This window comes from Mesoplodon densirostris, chromosome 3, assembly GCF_025265405.1.
Source record: "Mesoplodon densirostris isolate mMesDen1 chromosome 3, mMesDen1 primary haplotype, whole genome shotgun sequence".
Classification (NCBI taxonomy): Eukaryota; Metazoa; Chordata; class Mammalia; order Artiodactyla; family Ziphiidae; genus Mesoplodon; species Mesoplodon densirostris.
The window spans coordinates 116312848-116332132 of record NC_082663.1 but is presented as its reverse complement, the minus strand read 5'-3'; the positions used below and the strand labels follow the sequence as shown (position 1 = coordinate 116332132).

Sequence of the window (19285 nt, the reverse complement as noted above, 5' to 3'; positions counted from 1 at the left end):
AGACATTTCTCCAAAGAAGACATACAGATGGCCAATAGGCATATGAAAAGATGCTCAGTATCACTAATTATTAGAGAAATGCTAATCAAAACTACAATGAAGTATCACCTCACACCAGTCAGAATAGCCATCATTAAAAAATCTAAAAATAATAAATCCTAGAGAGGGTGTGGAGAAAAAGGAACCCTCTTCATCCAATTTTGATGTCTCTGTTAAGCCATCCATGAGCAAGGAATCCATGCACTTCCTCTGTAATTCCCTTGGCTCAGGAGCATCCCTCGTTGCAGCGTGGGGAGTGGCTTTGGGGCTTTATTTATTTATTTTTTCTTTTCTTAAACATTTTATTCACGTTATAGAGGGATTTCTTTTTTGTTTGTTTTTTTTCCAATCATTAGGAGTGGTTGAGGAGTACTGAATCCATCACTACTTTGATGACACAGTTAAGATTCCAGATTCACATTTCCAGGTACCAAGAGTTCCCTCTAAATGCCACGATCAAGTCAGCCTTCGTATACATTTCTTTCTACTGAACGCAGCAATGCCCATTGGTATCTCTGAAGCGTAATCGCATCTTAGGTCGGTATTTCTCCAGGTAAAGCAGCTGTTTGGAATTGAATGCTCCCCTTCTTTTTTGTCTTATAAACTGAACTGCATCTTCGTACTTCATTCCACATTCAATCAAAGCAAGTGCGACCAGCACAGGTGCCCTTCCCAGTCCTGCAACACAATGCACTGCAACACAGCAACCTGGTTCTTCACGAAATTTGGTTTTTAGTAGGTTTAGCCAATCGTCAACTATCTGATTAGGGGGTGGCGCTCCATCGTCAAAAGGCCAATCTAGAACGTGGATTCCTTCTTTTTCAACTGGTGCTTTATCATATGTAGCATCACAAACTCGAACCAAAGTTGTCACTCCATACTTCTTAAGTTCCTCTGTGAATTTGTTGAGGGTAGCATTGGTAGGGTTGTGGGTTATCAGAAAACGCATGTTCTCATAAGAGATCTCCACAGGGGCTGGACGGTTCATTATGGCAAATAAAAAGTGTGAGCGTGCGTGTGTGAGTGTGATGGGGAAAATGAAAAAAAAAAAATCAATAAATCTTGAAATGTTTCACAGCAGAAAACATTAAAAAGACCACTAAAATGCCTATTATAGATCAGTGTTTTCTCTATTCAACTTGTTTATTCTTTAAGAAGCTTCTCCCTTCAAGATAAGCAGAAGTATTTAGAATCCACTTGAATCCAAATTCAATTTGGGCCTCAATGTCTGCTGATGGATACCTTCGGACTCCAAAACAATCCAACTACATACGAAACTTAAGCAGCCTTTACTACATTTAGGCACTAGTGAGACAAGTTAAAAGAGTAGGTCGCTTTCCACTTTTGTTTACTTGATGCTTAATTTTACTGGAGTCATTAAAAGATATATGCTTGCAATAAAAAAAAAAAAAAAAAGCCAACTATTTCTGAGGCCAGTCTCGGTGTCCAGAGTCTTCAAGGCAATGTTAATTATGGCACATAGAACCTCCAAGCTCACTTGTCAGCGGAAACGCTGTGCTGAGCCTGGCAGAAGTCTGCCCTCACGCTCAGAATCGCCATAAATGTGCAACGTATATTCCAACGAAAAACGCTGGCGAGCTGGGGACTGGGCATTGAAGTCCGGCGGCGGCGGGAGCGAGGAGGCGCCTCTCTCCTCAGTCACCTCGGCGGCGGCGGCGGCGGCGGCGGCGGCGGTAGCGGTGGCGGCGACGGCTCCCCCCCAGCCTCGGCGCGCGACACCCGGCCCGGCCCGGCGGCGGCGGCGGCGCGTGTCCACGAGTCCATCTTGCTGCTGCTGCTGCTGCGGCCGCCGCTGCGTCTCCGGCTGCCGCCGCTGTCCCCGCTGCCGCCGCTGCTCTGTGGCGTCGCCTCGCGCCGTGCCCGGCCGCCGCTGCCGCTCCAGCCGCTACCGGACGGACGACGGTTACAGCCCAGTCGATCGCGCCGCCGCCACCACCGCTGCGCCGGCTTTGGGGCTTTAGACTGAGATAAGCAAGAAAGAAATCTGACGCTCCAGTTTGGCCACAAAAACAGCCATCAAGTTGACTGAGAATTGAACCAAGCCAGAATATACTGGAAAGCAGAGCAGTCACAGGCCCTGAAGATCTTATTCTCTCCACTAGATCAGAACCAGGGCAACAGGAGACTAATGATTGATGAAAAAATGTGGGCTGGCCAATTTTATTGCCTGTGCTCCTTGGCTGGAAGCAAGGGGTGGGGGAGTACTTATTAACAAGACTGTTTAAATCAAGCTGTGAGTCTTTAATCCTGTGGTCATTTTTGCTGTGATTAAAATCCCAATGGGCTACATCACATGCAATTTTTGTTTTCCAAGGCAGACCAAAATATCTTAATAAAAACAGACAGCCATGCATGTCGAGTCTGGGATAAAGTCAAGATTAAACCAATGGAGGAAGAAGGTCAGAAGGACCAGGAGTATTTAACTTAATGTGAAAATAACATAGAAAATTACATCTGTGTAGGTCCAAGAATCAAAAAGGCTTGGATGTGTATTAAACTCATCAGGCAAGGGGAATATGGATAAATATTAAAGAGCTCAGTAAATAGATTAGTCATTTTGTAATTAGGTTGGAATAAAAATTAGAGGCCAAGTGCCTTTTACCTGGGTTTGTTGTGATTAAAAAAATGTAAATTGTAAATTTTTGAGAAATAACTTTTTCAATAAGACTCCACACTGTCATTCTGCATTTAGCTTCCTTACATATCTTATTTGCAAATGCAGCTGTAGCTATAGGAAGTGAACACAATTCTGCAAGCAATTAGTATCGCAACAGGCAAAATCTCCACTTGGTCTTCTGCAAGTTTCCCTAATTCCAAGTTTCCTTGATTGACTGATATGAGAAAATGCAATCTTCTCTTCCATGCTGTAGATCCTGTGTGTGGGGACCTTAGAGGAGGAAGAGTACAAGTCTCATTCCAGCTGAACCCTTTTACCCCACTGTTCCCAGGGATTTAAATATTTAAACACTCACCCTCATCTGCCACTGCTTACTGGAAAACCTTCTAAATCTCCTTTCTTTCTGCATCAAGCTGGAATATCAGCCAGCCTTGCAGCCTTACTAGGCCCATCACATGAGCCAGCCTGACTTTCCAAGACCTTACAAAGTGCATTCTTCTCTCTGGCCAGCTGGTCTCCTCCTGGTCCCCCACATGCATCTCTGCTACCACTACTCCTCTCCACTGGAATGGTTCCTCCCCTCCACCTGTCATGATAGGCAGTCATCTACCACTTAATCTTTTCAACAACCTGTCATATAAGGTTATTATTCCTATTTTACAGATAAGGAAAATGAGGCTCAGAAAGATTCATCAACCTGCTAAATCTCACAAGATGTGGAGTCAGGTTTTGAACCCAGGTCTGTTGCATGCCAGGACATGAGCACTTAACCAATGCCCCTCCTTCCATCTCTCTTGACCCTGGTCTAACTCTTCTTGTAAGCTCAGGCTAGTCAGCCTGGCCCATGTTGTTCCCATTCATCCTATTGATCAGAATCACAGAGCTGAGCTATAAATTTTTATCTGATTGCTCTGTATGCATGTGTTTCATCTCCCAATTAAATTTTCAACTCCTCAAGGGAAGAGATTGCCTCCTATAAGACAGACAGACAGACAGACAGACAGACACACACACACACACACACACACAGAGCTCTTAGCTGACAGATGTCCATTCTAGTAAAGATCTAGGTATGCTCCCTGAGGAGAGAGAATATTATCTGCTCCTCCTTATTCTCTCCTCTCTCCCCCTGAAAAAAGGAAATAGTAATCTGATTGGATTGGTTTCCAAGACTCTGACTAGGTCTTGTTCACTAGCAGTGGGGTCAGTGTGAATTTCTGGGATGACTTCTTTAATTGTCCCATTTCTCTCCCTGGCTTAGGTGGTGAAGTAAGGCAGAGTCCACTCCCATGTGGGAGGAGACTCAGCCATCTTGCTCTCTCTTTTCTTCAAGCACATGGGCTTGGGTATTCTTGTTCACTTGTCTACTGTCCCATGTGTCTGGCTGAAGGGTAGGTGGATTCTGGAATTTAGGTTTGAGTTAAAGATTTTGAAGAGTCCATTAGGTCTTTAGTCTAGCTTGGGTGCTCAAGCCCAGCCCAGTCTACTAGAAAGCTCTTCATTGAATTCAAGCCAGCCAATAATAAACATAATAAACAGTAAAGTAGTACGTTATCACCCACTTGCTGTTGTTTCCTGTGTATGTTCTTCTCTTAAGGACCTAGAGAGAGAGAATTCAGGCTTCTTCGTTCCCTAGCCAAATATCACTTAACAGTGCCCCAAGCTTCACGATCTCCCCAACAACTCTCTTCCCAAGTTCCTGGTTGTTCAGTTCCCTCTCTTAATTCACAGGAATTTTAAAGAAAGACTTATTAGAAGTGACCTCTGTGGAAACGTGTGGTGTGCATGTTTGTATATGTGTTTTCTTTGTAAGTGACAGTCAGCAAAGTAATATTAAGCATACGCTTTTGTGTCAGTCTTCCAAGAAGAAGATGCCAAGAAGGATGTGCAGGGACTTTATGAGGAAAATGCCCACGTAAGAGGCAATAAGGAAGAAGCCAGGTAGGCTGGGAGAGCATCAGACTGTGATGCAAGTCAGACCCCAGGTAAGAGAGAGGGGGAGAGAAAGTTGGGTAGAAGTGTCTGAGACTCTGAAGTCAAAGGAAACCTCAAAAAACCCATCAGGGAGTTCTTGAACAGAGGTAACTATCAGAAGCAGTGACCTGCTCATGGGAAGTGTGGCCTCAGTGCAAAACCAAGACAATTTTCAAAGAGTAGCATCTGAGGCCCTCAGTCAGTTATGCTCCGTAAAGTAAGCAAATGGTAAAACACATTCTCATACTATCATAGCTTACTTCTCTCATCAGTAACCGCTGCCTGCCTTAACCTTTCATTGCAAAACCATTCTCATTTCTTCCTTAAGTGTCTATTTTCAAGCAGCAGGAGGAAACACATCTTTGAGCAAGAAGTACTTTGAAAGAAAAACAGAACCACAGTTTATCCAGGAAGGCTTCAAGCTGAGCACATTCGGACTGTCCACAGTCTATTTTCTTAAATCTTAGGAAAACTCTAGAGCATTACACCTCCTTCTAATATTTCACATATTCTGAATACAAACTGGGTTCTCATATCCCTCATGCCTATGCCTGACACCTAACAACTTCTACTGTTGTTGGAAAGGAGTGACCCAGGCCGGTATTCAAGGGCTGTATCATATCCAAGGCCTTCATTCTTCATAGAGGAAGCTTCTGTTAGCCTGTCACTTTGTGGTAGGACTCACAAACAGGATGCTGGGGTCCCTAGAGCATTCTCATAGTGAAAAGACCCATGACCCCTCCAGCACAGTGCCTTGCCAGAGTAGGTGAAAGTTTGCTAATTTGGATAACTGTGTAGATTCCTTTTAGTTAGAACTGTGAGAAAGCTGGTCCTCACCAAAAGTTGTGAGCTTCTTGCTTCCTTGGCATAAAACTTGGCATGAAGCTAATCTGGTCCTAGGGCTAAATTCTGGCCAAAAGAAAGTGAGTGGCAGTGACATGTGCAATTTTCAATCTAGCCCTTACTTCCCATGTGTGTTCCTCTCTCTCCCTCTCCATTGGCTGGTGGGATGGAAAGAACTCCTAGAACCCAGAGGAGGGTGGCACTGGGTCCCTAAATGATCAACCCTCTCTAACCTGCACCAGGCTGCAACACGAGAAATGAACTGTACTGTGTAAAGTCACTGGAAATTCAGAGTTCTGTCACAGCAGCCATATTTATTTACCATTAATAATACTGCATTTTCCCTTAAGAGCCTTGACCTGTTTCAGTCGGACTTTTCTATGTATCAACTGCATACCAAACAAGCTAAATTCTATACTTAATAAAAAGCAATCATGCATATTCAAAAATATGTTTATGTGTAAAAAAGATTCTAAAAGGGATTTCTTTAAAAAAAAAAAGAAAACACTTTATTGCAGTATAACTGATACATAAAAAAATTTCTGGACCTATTTAATATATACAATTTGATAAGTGTGGAGAGATGCATTCACTCATGAAACCATTACCACAATCAAGGTAATAAACATATCCATCACCTCTATAAGTTTCCTTCTGCCCCTTTGTTTTTGTATTGTGATATGTACACTTTACATGAGATCCATTTTTTTTCAACAATTTTATTGGAGTATAATTGCGTGACATCGCTGTATTTCTGCTTTATAACAAAGTGAATCAGTTATACATATATATATCCCATATCTCTTCCCTCTTGCATCTCCCTCCCTCCCACCCTCCCTATCCCACCCTTCCAGCTGGTCACAAACCACCAAGCTAATCTCCCTGTGCTATGTGGCTGCTTCCCACTAGCTATCTATTTTACATTTGGTAGTGTATATATGTCCATATATACACTACCACTCTCTCACTTTGCCCAAGCTTACCATACCCCTTCCCCATGTCCTCAAGTCCATTCTCTAGTAGGTCTGTGTACTTATTCCCATCTTGCCCCTAGGTTCTTCATGACTTTTTTTTTTTTAGAATCCATATATATGTGTTAGCATATGGTATTTGTTTTTCTCTTTCTGACTTACTTTACTCTGTATGACAGACTCTAGGTTCATCCACCTCAATACAAATGACTCAGTTTTGTTTCTTTTTATGGCTGAGTAATATTCCCTTGTATATATGTGCCACATCTTCTTTATCCATTCATCTGTCGATGGACACCTAGGTTGCTTCCATATCCTGGCTATTGTAAATAGAGCTGCAATGAACATTGTGGTACATGACTCTTTTTGAATTATGGTTTTCTCAAGGTAAATGCCCAGTAGTGGGATTGCTGGGTCGAATGGTAGTTCTATTTTTAGTTTTTTAAGGAACCTCCATATTGTTCTCCATAGTGGCTGTATCAATTTACATTCCCACCAATAGTGTATTAGGGTTCCCTTTTCTCCACACCCTCCCCAGCATTTACAGTTTGTAGATTTTTTGATGATGGTCATTCTGACCAGTGTGAGATGATTATCTCATTGTAATTTTGATTTGCATTTCTCTAATGATTAATAATGTTGAGCATTCTTTCATGTATTTGTTGGCAATCTGTATATCTTCTTTGGAGAAATGTCTATTTAGGTCTTCTGACCATTTTTGGATTGGTTTGTTTGTTTTTTTGATATTGATCTGCATGAGCTTCTTGTAAATTTCGGAGATTAATCCTTTGTCAGTTGCTTCATTTGCAAATATTTTCTCCCATTCTGAGGATTGTCTTTTCATCCTGTTTATGGTTTTCTTTGCTGTGCAGAAGCTTTTAAGTTTCATTAGGTCCCATTTGTTTATTTTTGTTTTTGTTTCCATTTCTCTAGGAAGAGGGTCAAAAAGGATCTTGCTGTGATTTATGTCATACAGTGTTCTGCCTATGTTTCCCTCTAAGAGTTTGACAGTGTCTGACCTTACATTTAGGTCTTTAATCCATTCTGAGTTTATTTTTGTGTATGGTGTTAGGGAGTGTTCTAATTTCATTCATGTAGCTGTCCAGTTTTCCCAGCACCACTTATTGAAGAGGCTGTTTTTTATCCATTGTATATTCTTGCCTCCTTTATCAAAGATAAGGTGACCATATGTGCGTGGGTTTATCTCTGGGCTTTCTATCCTGTTCCATTGATCTATATTTCTGTTTCAGTGCCATTACAATACTGTCTTGATTACTGCAGCTTTGTAGTATAGTCTGAAGTCCAGGAGCCTGATTCCTCCAGCTCCGTTTTTCTTTCTCAAGATTGCTTTGGCTATTCGGGGTCTTTTGTGCTTCCATACAAATTGTGTAATTTTTTGTTCTAGTTCTGTTGAAAATGTCAGTGGTAATTTGACAGGGATTGCATTAAATCTGTAGATTGCTTTGGGTAGTAGAGTCATTTTCACAAGGTTGGTTCTTCCAATCCAAGAACATAGTATATCTCTCCATATATTTGTATCATCTTTACTTTTTTTCATCAGTGTCTTATAATTTTCTGCATATAGGTCTTTTGTCTCCTTAGGTAGGCTTATTCCTAGGTATTTGATTCTTTCTGTTACAATGGTAAATGGGAGTGTTTTCTTAATTTCACTTTCAGATTTTTCATCGTTAGTGTATAGGAATGCCAGAGATTTCTGTGCATTAATTTTGTATCCTACTACTTTACCAAATTCATTGATTAGCTCTAGTAGTTTTCTGGTAGCATCTTTGGGATTCTCTATGTATAGTATCATCTTATCTGCAAACAGTGACAACTTTACTTCCTCTTTTCCGATTTGGATTCCTTTTATTTCTTTTTCTTCTCTGATTGCTGTGGCTAAAATATGGCTTCTCTGATTGCTGTGGCTGAAACAGATGCAGGGTACATCAAGTTGATTGTGGAGATTTAATCCACTGCTCCTGAGGCTGCTGGGAGAGATATCCCTTTCTCTTCTTTGTTCGCACAGCTCATGGGGTTCAGCTTTGGATTTGGACCCGCCTCTGTGTGTAGGTCGCCTGAGGGTGTCTGTTCTTCGCTCAGACAGGACGGGGTTAAAGGAGCCGCTGATTCGGGGGCTCTGGCCCACTCAGGCCAGGGGGAGAGGGGGGTACGGATGCAGGGCGAGCCTACGGCGGCAGAGGCCGGCGTGACGTTGCAACAGCCTGGGCGCACCGTGTGTTCTCCCGGGGAAGTTGTCCTTGGATCACAGGACCCTGGCAGTGGCGGGCTGCACAGGCTCCCGTGAGGGGAAGTGTGGAGAGTGACCTGTGCTTGCACACAGGCTTCTTGGTGGCTGTGGCAGCAGACTTAGTGTCTCATGCCCGTCTCTGGGGTCCGCGCTGATAGTGGCGGCTCATGCCCGACTCTGGAGCTCCTTTAAGCGGCGCTCTTAATCCCCACTCCTCGCGCACCAGGAAACAAAGAGGCAAGAAAAAGTCTCTTGTCTCTCCGGCAGCTCCAGACATTTTCCCAGACTCCCTCCCGGCTAGCCGTGGTGCACTAACCCCCTTCAGGCTGTGTTCTCGCCGCCAACCCCAGTCCTCTCCCTGCTCTCCGACCTCCGAAGCCTGAGCCTCAGCTCCAAGCCCCGCCCTCCCCGGCAGGTGAGCAGACAAGCCTCTCGGGCTGATGAGTGCTGGTCGGCACGGATCCTCTGTGCGGGAATCTCTCCGCCTTGCCCTCCGCACCTCTGTTGCTATGCTCTCCTCCGTGGCTCCGAAGCTTCCCCCCTCCACCACCCGCAGTCTCTGCCCACAAAGGGGCTTCCTAGTGTGTGGAAACCTTTCCTCCTTCACAGCTCCCTCCCACTGGTGCAGGTCCCGTCCCTATCCTTTTGTCTCTGTTTATTCTTTTAGCTTTTGCCCTACCCAGGTACGTGGGGAGTTTCTTGCCTTTTGGGAGGTCTGAGGTCTTCTGCCAGCGTTCAGTAGGTGTTCTGTAGGAGCTGTTCCACGTGTAGATGTATTTCTGGTGTATTAGTGGGGAGGAAGGTGATCTCCACGTCTTACTCTTCCACCATCTTGAATCCTCCGAGATCTATCCTTTTAACAGGTTTTTAATTGCCCATACAGTGTTGTTAACTATTGGCACCATGTTATAAAGCAGATCTCTAGAACTTATTCATCTAGCATAACCGAAAATTTATACCCATTGAACAACAACACTCCATTTCCCCCACATCTCAGCCCCTGGAAGATGTCACTTTATTCTCTGTTTGTATGAGTTTGACCATTATAAATAACTCATGTAGACAGAATCAAGCAGTATTTGTCCTCCTGTGGCTGGCTTATTTCACTTAGCATAAAGTCCTCCAGGTTCATCCGTGTTGTCACATATGGTAGGTCTTCCCTCTTTTTTCAGGCTGAATAATATTTAATTGTATGTATAGACCACATTTTCTTTATTCATTCATCTTGGCTATTTTTTAATAATGTGATAAATGGGGTTTCTTTAAATATTCTATTCCCTAGAAATGCTGACTTCATTCACAGGTATTTGGCACCATACCTATTTTCTGGAGTGAATTATCTCCGTAACTGAAAAAAATGATAAATTTCTCTAATTTACCCAATTCTTCATCTTCTTTCTGACCAAAGCCTTCTAAACAAATGAAGTTTATGGCTTGCTCAAAACATACATATTTTCATTATTTTGTGGAGGCAGACTGATTGGGAAAGACTTCTGAGCTGTGAGTGAGGAGAATTGATTTGCAATAGATGTTCAGGACCTTTCTATCTGAAAGCCCAAGAACTTCAGGACAAAACAGAAATTGTTTTAGCGTGTACCCACCTTTCCATAAAGCTCGCCAGAACGTGGTGGTCAGCAGATTTAACTTCCAGTGCAATCATTCAAACACCAGTCACTACTAGTACTTATGTTTCCAATATGGGCTCACCTTTACACTGTAAAAATCTCATTTTTAACCAGGGCTCTCTAATGGGCTCTACACAAGAGAAAAACAAAGAGTAAAATCCTAACTCTAATGTCTATATTTCACTTGCTAAATGAATGACAGCTTCCAGAAGTAAAATTTCTACACATTTCTGAAAAGAAAGAACCCTAGGCATGGATCATCTACAGCAGAACCTCCCAAATGCTGGATTGTCGCACTCACCACAAATGGATTATAAGATCCCAACATATCAATCCCTCAGCTCTCTGTGGAGCTGATATTGCCAAAGACCCTGGGGCCCTTTCCCTCTGATTCTGAGCAGTATTATCCATTTACACCAGTATGTTTCAAGTTTGCCTATTTTTCTATTATAGCCATTAGATCAAAAAAAAAAATGAGGAAGCATGGATCTATATTAGCAACCTGTATCATCCATACTGAATCAATCATGATACTTTGGACTGAAGTGGCAGAGACGCCAACTTAAAATGCCTGGTAGGAAATGCATTGGCTTGTGTAACTAAAAGTCCACTTAGAATTGGTTTAACATTTAATGCAGATTTTGCTGAACTTCTCTCAACTTTATCCTCACCATGGGGGCTGAATTTGTTCTCTGGCTGCCTGCCTTTATGGTACCAAAGTAACTATAACAGTTTCAGTTTTCTTATCTGCAGCCTCATCATCCAGAAAAAGAGACAGAGGGGGGCCTCCCTGGTGGCGCAGTGGTTAAGAGTCCGCCTGCCGATGCAGGGGATACGGGTTCGTGCCCCGGTCTGGGAGGATCCCATATGCCGCGGAGCGGCTGGGCCCGTGAGCCATGGCCGCTGGGCCTGCGCATCCGGAGCCTGTGCTCCGCAACGGGAGAGGCCACAACAGTGAGAGGCCCGCATACCGCAAAAAGAAAAAAAAAAAAAAAGAGACAGAGGGGAGGCCATCTCTTCTGTTGGCTGGCTCTTCAGAGTGAGGAAATTCTTTCTCAAAGTCCCTGGGAGACCTATTCTCAATGCACTGAATTGAACCAGGTGCCTCTCTCTGAACCATTCTGGCTAAGGGGGGTGTGACTACCCCATTTATATTCTAATGATGCAGAATACCTACAATTTTTTTTTTTTTTTTGGCGGTATGCGGGCCTCTCACTGTTGTGGCCTCTCCCGTTGTGGAGCACAGGCTCCGGATGTGCAGGCTCAGCGGCCATGGCTCTCAGGCCCAGCCGCTCTGTGGCATGTGGGATCTTCCCAGACCAGGGCACAAACCCGTGTCCCCTGCATTGGCAGGTGGACTCTCAACCACTGCGCCACCAGGGAAGCCCCCTATAATTATTCAGTCTGCATAAGTGAGATACTGTGGCATTACTTGCTCTAGACTAGCCTGGACAATGATATCCACAAAGTCATGAGTGTGATGTGATAATCTGATTATTCTATAAAACATATTTAGTAAAAGTTTACATATTAAAATTTTTAAAGTTTGGTTTACCACCTAATCATATCATGGGACACCAGAGATACCCATATCACATGTTGTCAATACTGAGCTTGATAGAAGAGGGAAAGAAAGTGAATGGTGTCAGAAGGTGAGCCACAGAAGAACAGAAGGTGTAGCTTGTTAAAGGGAAAAATGAGTACCCTAATTTGACTGTATGTAAGAATTCACTGAGAAACGGTGGGAAATGAGAATTAAAAAAACTGATGGACTGTAAAGGACCTTAAATTCCAGGGTGAAGAATTTTTGTATTACTGCATAGGTAGATGGGAGGCTTTTTGAACTTATCATCATAAAATGATAAAAGAATTGCTTAACTGATATTAAATTGATTGGAGTGGGAGATCTTTGCAGTAACAAAGGAATAAAGGTAGCAAGATTCAAAGTAAAAAGGGAAACACCAGATGGACACATTTCAGAGAGAACTGACTCGAGTGGAGAAATATGATATGCAGCAAGAAAAGAATGAGTAGTCTAGAGTGATTCCAAGATTTATTAAATAGATTCTCTAACACAAGACCCACTTAGCCAATTTAAAGTCACTGAACTTGCACACGCACACGTGTATGTGTGTGTGTGTGTACTCTGATTCAGATTTTTGGCTAGCCCAGACTCAAAGTTCCCTATCCAGCAGACTCTTGAGCCTTTCCCAATACACCACTTCTCTAAAACGAAGAAGTCAGAAGTGGGAAGACTTGGCCTTAAAAGGACAAGGAATGTGGTGTCACATCCCTCCTCCTTTTAGAAGTTCCAGCCCAAGGCCCTGCCCCATGAAACCGTGATGGGCCATTCATGTAGAGAACTACCAGAGCCCTGCAGAAATCTTTCTGATGCCTTCTAGGCATCTTCTTAGAAAAATGGACAAAAGGAACAGGTGCTGAAGAGAAGCTGTTGTGGTGCAGCATTGCATCTGCAACCTTGTTGCAGAATTTCATTGGCAGCCTTCCTGCTCACTCATTGTAGGATATTTTACAATAATTTCCACCCTGTATCCTGGATTCTATGACTCATGTTTCTCAGTATTGCCGGCTGCCAGCCACCATAGTCCTCTGGGAGCAGAGCCTGGCAGCTGCAACCCAGCATGATGGTGAACAGAGGTCCAACTGGATGTGGCTGCTATGTTGCTACCACAGCTGTGGTCTCAGAAGTCAGGAGCACGCCAGGGGCTATGCCTGGAGTGAGGGCAACAGAGCACTTGAGCACCCCAGCCAGGTGGTGGAGAGCTCAGGGTTCCAACCACTTTGTGTGAGATGCCAAGAAATGTAAAACTGTCAAAGTGACCTGGGAGGTCCTCTCTTGACGATGCCACTCAGACAAAACTGAGTCTTGGCTTATAAACAACTTGATTCTCCTTTTATGAGACTATTCCACTCTTTCCTGATGTGGGACATTACTGGAAAATATACAAGTATAGATGGTCAAGTCTAACTTTCTGCTTCCTAATCTTTCTCACTGCTATGATTAGAAAGGAAATTCTGAGACACATAACAGTAGTAGTAGTAGTAATAATAATAATAATGTAATAGCTACTATTATATTCAGTTTTTCTCTGGGCCAGACAAGATACTAGGCACCTTAAATATGTTATCTCAACACAATAATCTTACGAATTACATGCTATTTTCATCCCTGTTTTACAGATAAGAAAACAATTAGAAATGTTAAATGCCTTGCCTAATGTAACACATAAAATAGGTGGCAGAACCAACATTTGAACTCAGGTTTTTCAGAGCCCAGAGCAAAAGCACTTATTGAGCACACCACTCATACCATTTGTAGGAACTTAGTCCATAAAACGTGCCCTGTTTTTGCAATAGTCAAATGTATGGATTTCATGTAGTTAAATATATTTTAACACATCTTTCCTCTCTTAAAAGTTAAGAGAAAATTGTCATATACTGTTGGTAAGAGTGTAAATTGGGAAAAGCACTTTGGAAAACCATTGGCATTATTTACTAAGTTGAAGATTTGCATATTCTATGATCCATCAATTCTACTCCTGACTATATGCCCAAGAAAGATGTGTGCACATGTGCATCAGAAGAAATGAAAAGAATGGCCATGACAGCATTATTTGTGATAACCCTAAACTGCAAATAACCCAGAAGTCTATCAACAGGAGAATGGAGACATAATTGGGGTATATTCACACAATGGAATGCCATGCAGCAATAAAAAGTAATGAACCCAGTTACACACAACACGGATGAATGTTATGCTTAGGAAGCTAGACATAAAGAACACATGTTGTGTGATTCAATTCATTTAAACTTCAAACAGACAGACTAGTACAGTGTTTAGAGATTCATACTTAGGGGATAAAATTGTGAAGTAGAGCAAGGAAATGATTACCATAAAAGTCAGAAAAGTGTGGGGGGAGGAGGGACGTGGTCATAATGGGTAGAGGCTGGGAGAGGCTTTTGGGGTGCTGGCAATGTTCTGGGGGTGTTGGCTTGAGAAGGTAGTTAAATGTGACTTGCTTTATAATAATTTGTTAAACCAAACATGTATATTTTATGTATTTTCTGTATATGTACAATATTCTACAATACAAATGGTTTTAAAACAAGTTTAGAAGGAAAATGCAAAAAAAGTACAACTTTTGCTTTCAAATTCAGCCTGAAATATCTTGATAAGCAGCCCATTTTAAGACAGATTTTAACTGACAAAATCTGCCACCTCTGGAGTCACTTCCAGCCTCTTTGCTGATCTGAAGCTCCCCCATTCCCACCCTTTTTAATCATTAATATTTTTCTTGTTAAAGAAATATTTTCTTGCTCCCATTATAGTTGACTGCACTCAAATGTTACTTCCCTAAGAAGGAACAGATTGATTTGTCTGGTCTGCTACTGCAGGAGTAATCGTGAGCCTTCTGCATCATCCTTGACTCAAGGATGCTTCTACAAAAGGATAATGGTAACAGCAAGGTTTACTGTTTTAGTTAACAAATCTGAATAAAGGCTTATCAGAACTAGAAACGCAGTATCCATGATACTAGGAAAGATGCTTGAACAGAGCTGGGATGGAGATGGGATGAGAGGAGGGACTGAGTCTAGTCCCAACAAATGACCAGCTGAGGTACCTCAGGCCAGAGCATGCCATGGGTTGAAGCCCAGCTTCTATGGGTTTCAGAGGTCTAAGTAGATAGCATATCAGGATATTCAGTTGGATTACCCTAAACTCTCAATTCTAAAGGACATGGCTTTTAAGCTAGGAGAATTCAAGACATATTAAGGATTTTTTTCTTTTGAGTTCCAAGTTCGACAACAGAGAAAAGTTAAGCAGTAGTAAGAAACTACGTCTCATGTTCTGAGAAGTATCTTTTTTTTTTTTTTTTTTTTTGCGGTATGCGGGCCTCTCACTGTTGTGGCCTCCCCCGTTGCGGAGCACAGGCTCCGGACGCGCAGGCTCCGGACGCGCAGGCTCAGCGGCCATGGCTCACGGGCCCAGCCGCTCCGCGGCATATGGGATCTTCCCAGACCGGGGCACGAACCCGTATCCCCTGCATCGGCAGGCGGACTCTCAACCACTTGCGCCACCAGGGAGGCCCTCTGAGAAGTATCTTGATGGATGTGCACTCTCCCTTCTTCTGTTAGTAATCACCTCCATGTTCAAGGGCCTAATCGAACTAAACTTAGTATCACCATTCTCCTTGCTGAGGAACAGGAATGAATGAAACTTTTGCCAAGCTATATATGGCCCTGCATACTTCATTCTGAATAACAGAAGTACAGGGAGTAAACACTGACTGAACCCTTACTGTCTTCTAGGCACTTCTTCTGAACTACTCAGATACAGAATTTCATTTAATCTTCACAATACTATGAAGTTGGTTCTATTTTTATTTTCTCATTTTACCAAGGACAAACTAAGTAAGGCACTAAGAAGTTAAGTAGTTTGTCTTATTGTAACCCACACTACAATCCTCTGGGGAAGAATGTAGTGTGCAAATTGAACAGTCTGAGTTTTTCTTTCTTCCCTTTGCTTTTCTAGATCTTACCAATCTTTCAAGACCCACCTAAAATTCTACTTCCTTCAGGAACCATGCATTCATAAACTTATCCTTCTCTGAAGTACATAATATCTTCTCGAACTACACATCTTGACAATATTTGTGATCCTGTCTTTGCTTTATCTCCCCAAACAGCCTACAAGCTCATCGAAGACAAGAGCTGTGGCACACATGTCTGTACACCCCCTGACCGCACCTTGCCTCACTTCCCAAATGGTGATGCTTGCAGACACAAGGCATGGAATTTAATTGTTGAGCTGAATTGAGTTGTGTAATTAAAGTATATTTTTGTTATTTTCTTAAGAACCAACAGCAGAGCTATACCCATACATAAAAATTTCACAAACGAGGAATCAGAGAGGTTTTTACTCCATGTACTTTTGTATTATTTAGATCTTTACAGCAAAAGTTTTATTTATAACCCTGAGCTTAAAGTTTCTGGCAGGAAGAGAAGCGCAGTGAGTTGGATGAGCATGAACTGGAAGTAGAAATGTTGCTTCCCAGTTTTGGTTCTACCTTGAACAAGGTTTAAAGCTTCCCTGAGCTACAGAGAGGGGACTAATAAGTAGGGAGACTGTAAAGTGCTGCCCCTACCCCTTGACTTTAAGCCTGAGAATATATTTAATTCTCAAAATTTCATTATTCATACATATTTTAGGTGGCATAATCCCATAACTTGGTACATTTTAGACCTTTCATATTTGTTGTCAATGTTATTCACTGTGTGTGTTTGGGTGTATGTGCATGTATGTTTCCTTCGACATTCTTAGGAGGAAATAAGATTTGTCAGGACCTCAGGGTAAATTTGTTACTGGAATTTAGGCACCAAAATTTTGCTCTGAGTTTTCTGAGAGTTAAACCCAAAATGTAAGTATTTTAAGCCATAATTGTTTAGAATTGTTATTTCTATTCAAAGAATATTAACACACAGCATTTGCTTCTTACAGAGGAACTGGTTCTGTAGAATGTGTTATTCCAGTCTGCAAACTTTCTTGGCCAAATGTTTGAACTTGTTTAAAATGAGAATCTTGATCATCCACCAGTTACCTTCCAACATATGTTGAATTTCTAACATGCAGAAGTATAAGGGAAACCAGAGATATTTTAGGGGTTTTGAAACTGTTAAAGACTGATGTCCACATAGCACTTCTGCTTTTATTTTATTCATGGACGGTCATCCAAGAAATGATAAAAAAAACATATGAATGTGTGTCCACAATATAAGTATTTCAGATCAATATGCGTTTTCTATTAGCTTTTAAAATCTGTTTGCATAAAAGTTTATTTTCCAACCCAGCTCTTCTGAGGGCTTTTGTGGGCAGAGTGACTAGAGACATGATCTTTGCAATATTTCATTTTGTTATCTCTTATTGTTACATGGTGGCCCAGAGTATGGCATGAATAAAGCTCTCTTGTCATCAAAATGCATTCATTCATTTAACAAGTTCCTGAAAATAGTGGAACAGTTGCTAAGCAATGAAGAAATTATACATTCTCAGGGATCTGTGCAGATTCTAAAAGCAAAAGTAGTTCTGGGAATAGGTTAGTGTCTCTGGACCCCAACTGAATAAAACTGAGAAAGTGGCAGGCTCTACCTAATGGTCAGGAGGCAGTATCTTTTTATTTTTCCCTCTTTCTGACCCAGGTTTTCAAGGTAACAATATAGGTAGAAAATTACCTATCAAAAAGTATTCTGTGTTCACTTATGGATTAGATAGCTGGCAAGCCTGTATCAATTTATTTTAAAAGAACTATGGTATGAAAATATATCCTTTTAATTAGGAAGTAAATTCATCTTAGATATATAAATCATACTTTAATTGCAGAAATACATGCTTAATGCAGAAAACTTAACACATAGATACACACTTTTAAAAGCACAAAGTTAAAATTATTTTTTAAAAATAAATCATCCACAATCCAATCCTTCTCCAAATAGCCAACGTCAATATTTGGGGATATGTTTATCTGTCACTTTTATCGTCATATGCAAAGTTATTATTATTTAACATACTATACACACACTATACACACATGCACTCATTCTAAAGGCTATGGATATATCACTCTTTTTAAAACAGTGTTTAAACATTTAGGTTGTTTCTACTTGATCACTCCTTAAATAACTCAATTATACTGTACAAACATTTTAAAAAGTAAGTACTTTTTTCACTGCAAAAGTAATGCATGTAGAGAAGAACCTCTGGAGTGGCAATAAACACCTTGGGGATACTGAGCAAGCTCTGAGTCAAGTCAAATAAGGACAAATGCTGTGAAGGGGGATTTTCCAAACAGCAGCCAAAAAAGTGAAATAATGACAATCTCTGGAGATGGGGCTTTTGGGGGAGCTCCAAACCCATTTTACCCCCTCCAGTGGCTGCGAGGCTGCTGGGTTTTCAGCATCTGTGATTGTGAGGCTGCTGTATCAAGGTTACTGTAACATATCTGGAGAGAAGGATGGGAAAAAAGCTTGCTGTTCTTATTGAGATTCAGTCATCTTTCTTAAATTGACTGTTGTACTGTTCCAAGTCTTTGGTTAATTTCCAGAATTCTCCAGAGAAACAGAGCAATTGGATAAATATATAGATATATATTAGAAGACTGATTATAGGAATTGATTCATGTAATTATGAAGGCCTGTCAGTCCTACAATCTGCTGTCTACAAGCAGAAGAACCAGGAAATCTGGTAATACAATGCAATCTGGGCCTGAGAAAGAGGAGAGTCAATGGTGTATGTCCGAGTCGAGTGGCCCAAGAACCAGAGCAGGAGCTGGGGGCCAATGAGTTAAGTCCTTGAGACCAAATGTCCAAGAACCAGAAGCATCCAGGTCCAAGAGCAGAGGATGGATGTCCTAGCTCAGGCAAAGGGGGCAAATGTTCCCTTTCTCCACCATGTTCTATTTAGTCCCTTAATGGATTTGATGATGCCCACTCACATTGATGAAGGCGATCTTTACACGGTATACCTATTCAGATGCTAATCTCTTCCAGAAACACCCTCACAGACACACCCAGAAATAATGTTTTACCACCTGTCTGGACATCTCTTAGTCAAGTTGACACACAAAATTAACCATCACAGTTGTCTTAACATCCAGAAATCATTTAATGTAATATACCATATTAATAGGCAAAAGGACAAAACCCACATGATCATATCACTAGAGGCAGAAAACACATTTGACAAAATCCAACCCCCTTTTATGACAAAAATTCTCAAAAACCTAAGAATTTAGAGTTACTGTCTTAACCTGATAATGGACATCTACAAATTACGACAGCTAACATCATAGCTAATGATGAAAGACTGAATGTTTTTCTGCTAAGATCAGAAACAAGACAAGGATGTCTAAGTTTGCTCTCATCACTTCTA

The 19285-nt window shown here is 41.7% G+C and overlaps 1 protein-coding gene across 1 annotated transcript; it reads right to left on the bottom strand.

Annotated features, from left to right (window-relative positions):
- Positions 1-327: 327 nt before the first annotated feature.
- LOC132485437 (protein tyrosine phosphatase type IVA 2) lies at positions 328-1027 on the bottom strand. Its single transcript, XM_060091965.1, has one exon. It carries the CDS (start codon positions 1025-1027, stop codon positions 524-526), a length of 504 nt encoding a protein of 167 aa, XP_059947948.1. The 3' UTR covers positions 328-523.
- Between the last annotated feature and the right edge of the window lie 18258 nt (positions 1028-19285).

What these genes read in the sequence shown, in the direction of transcription:
- LOC132485437 (XM_060091965.1), bottom strand. Translation starts at nt 1,027, where the DNA reads ATGAACCGTCCAGCCCCTGTGGAGATCTCTTATGAGAACATGCGTTTT.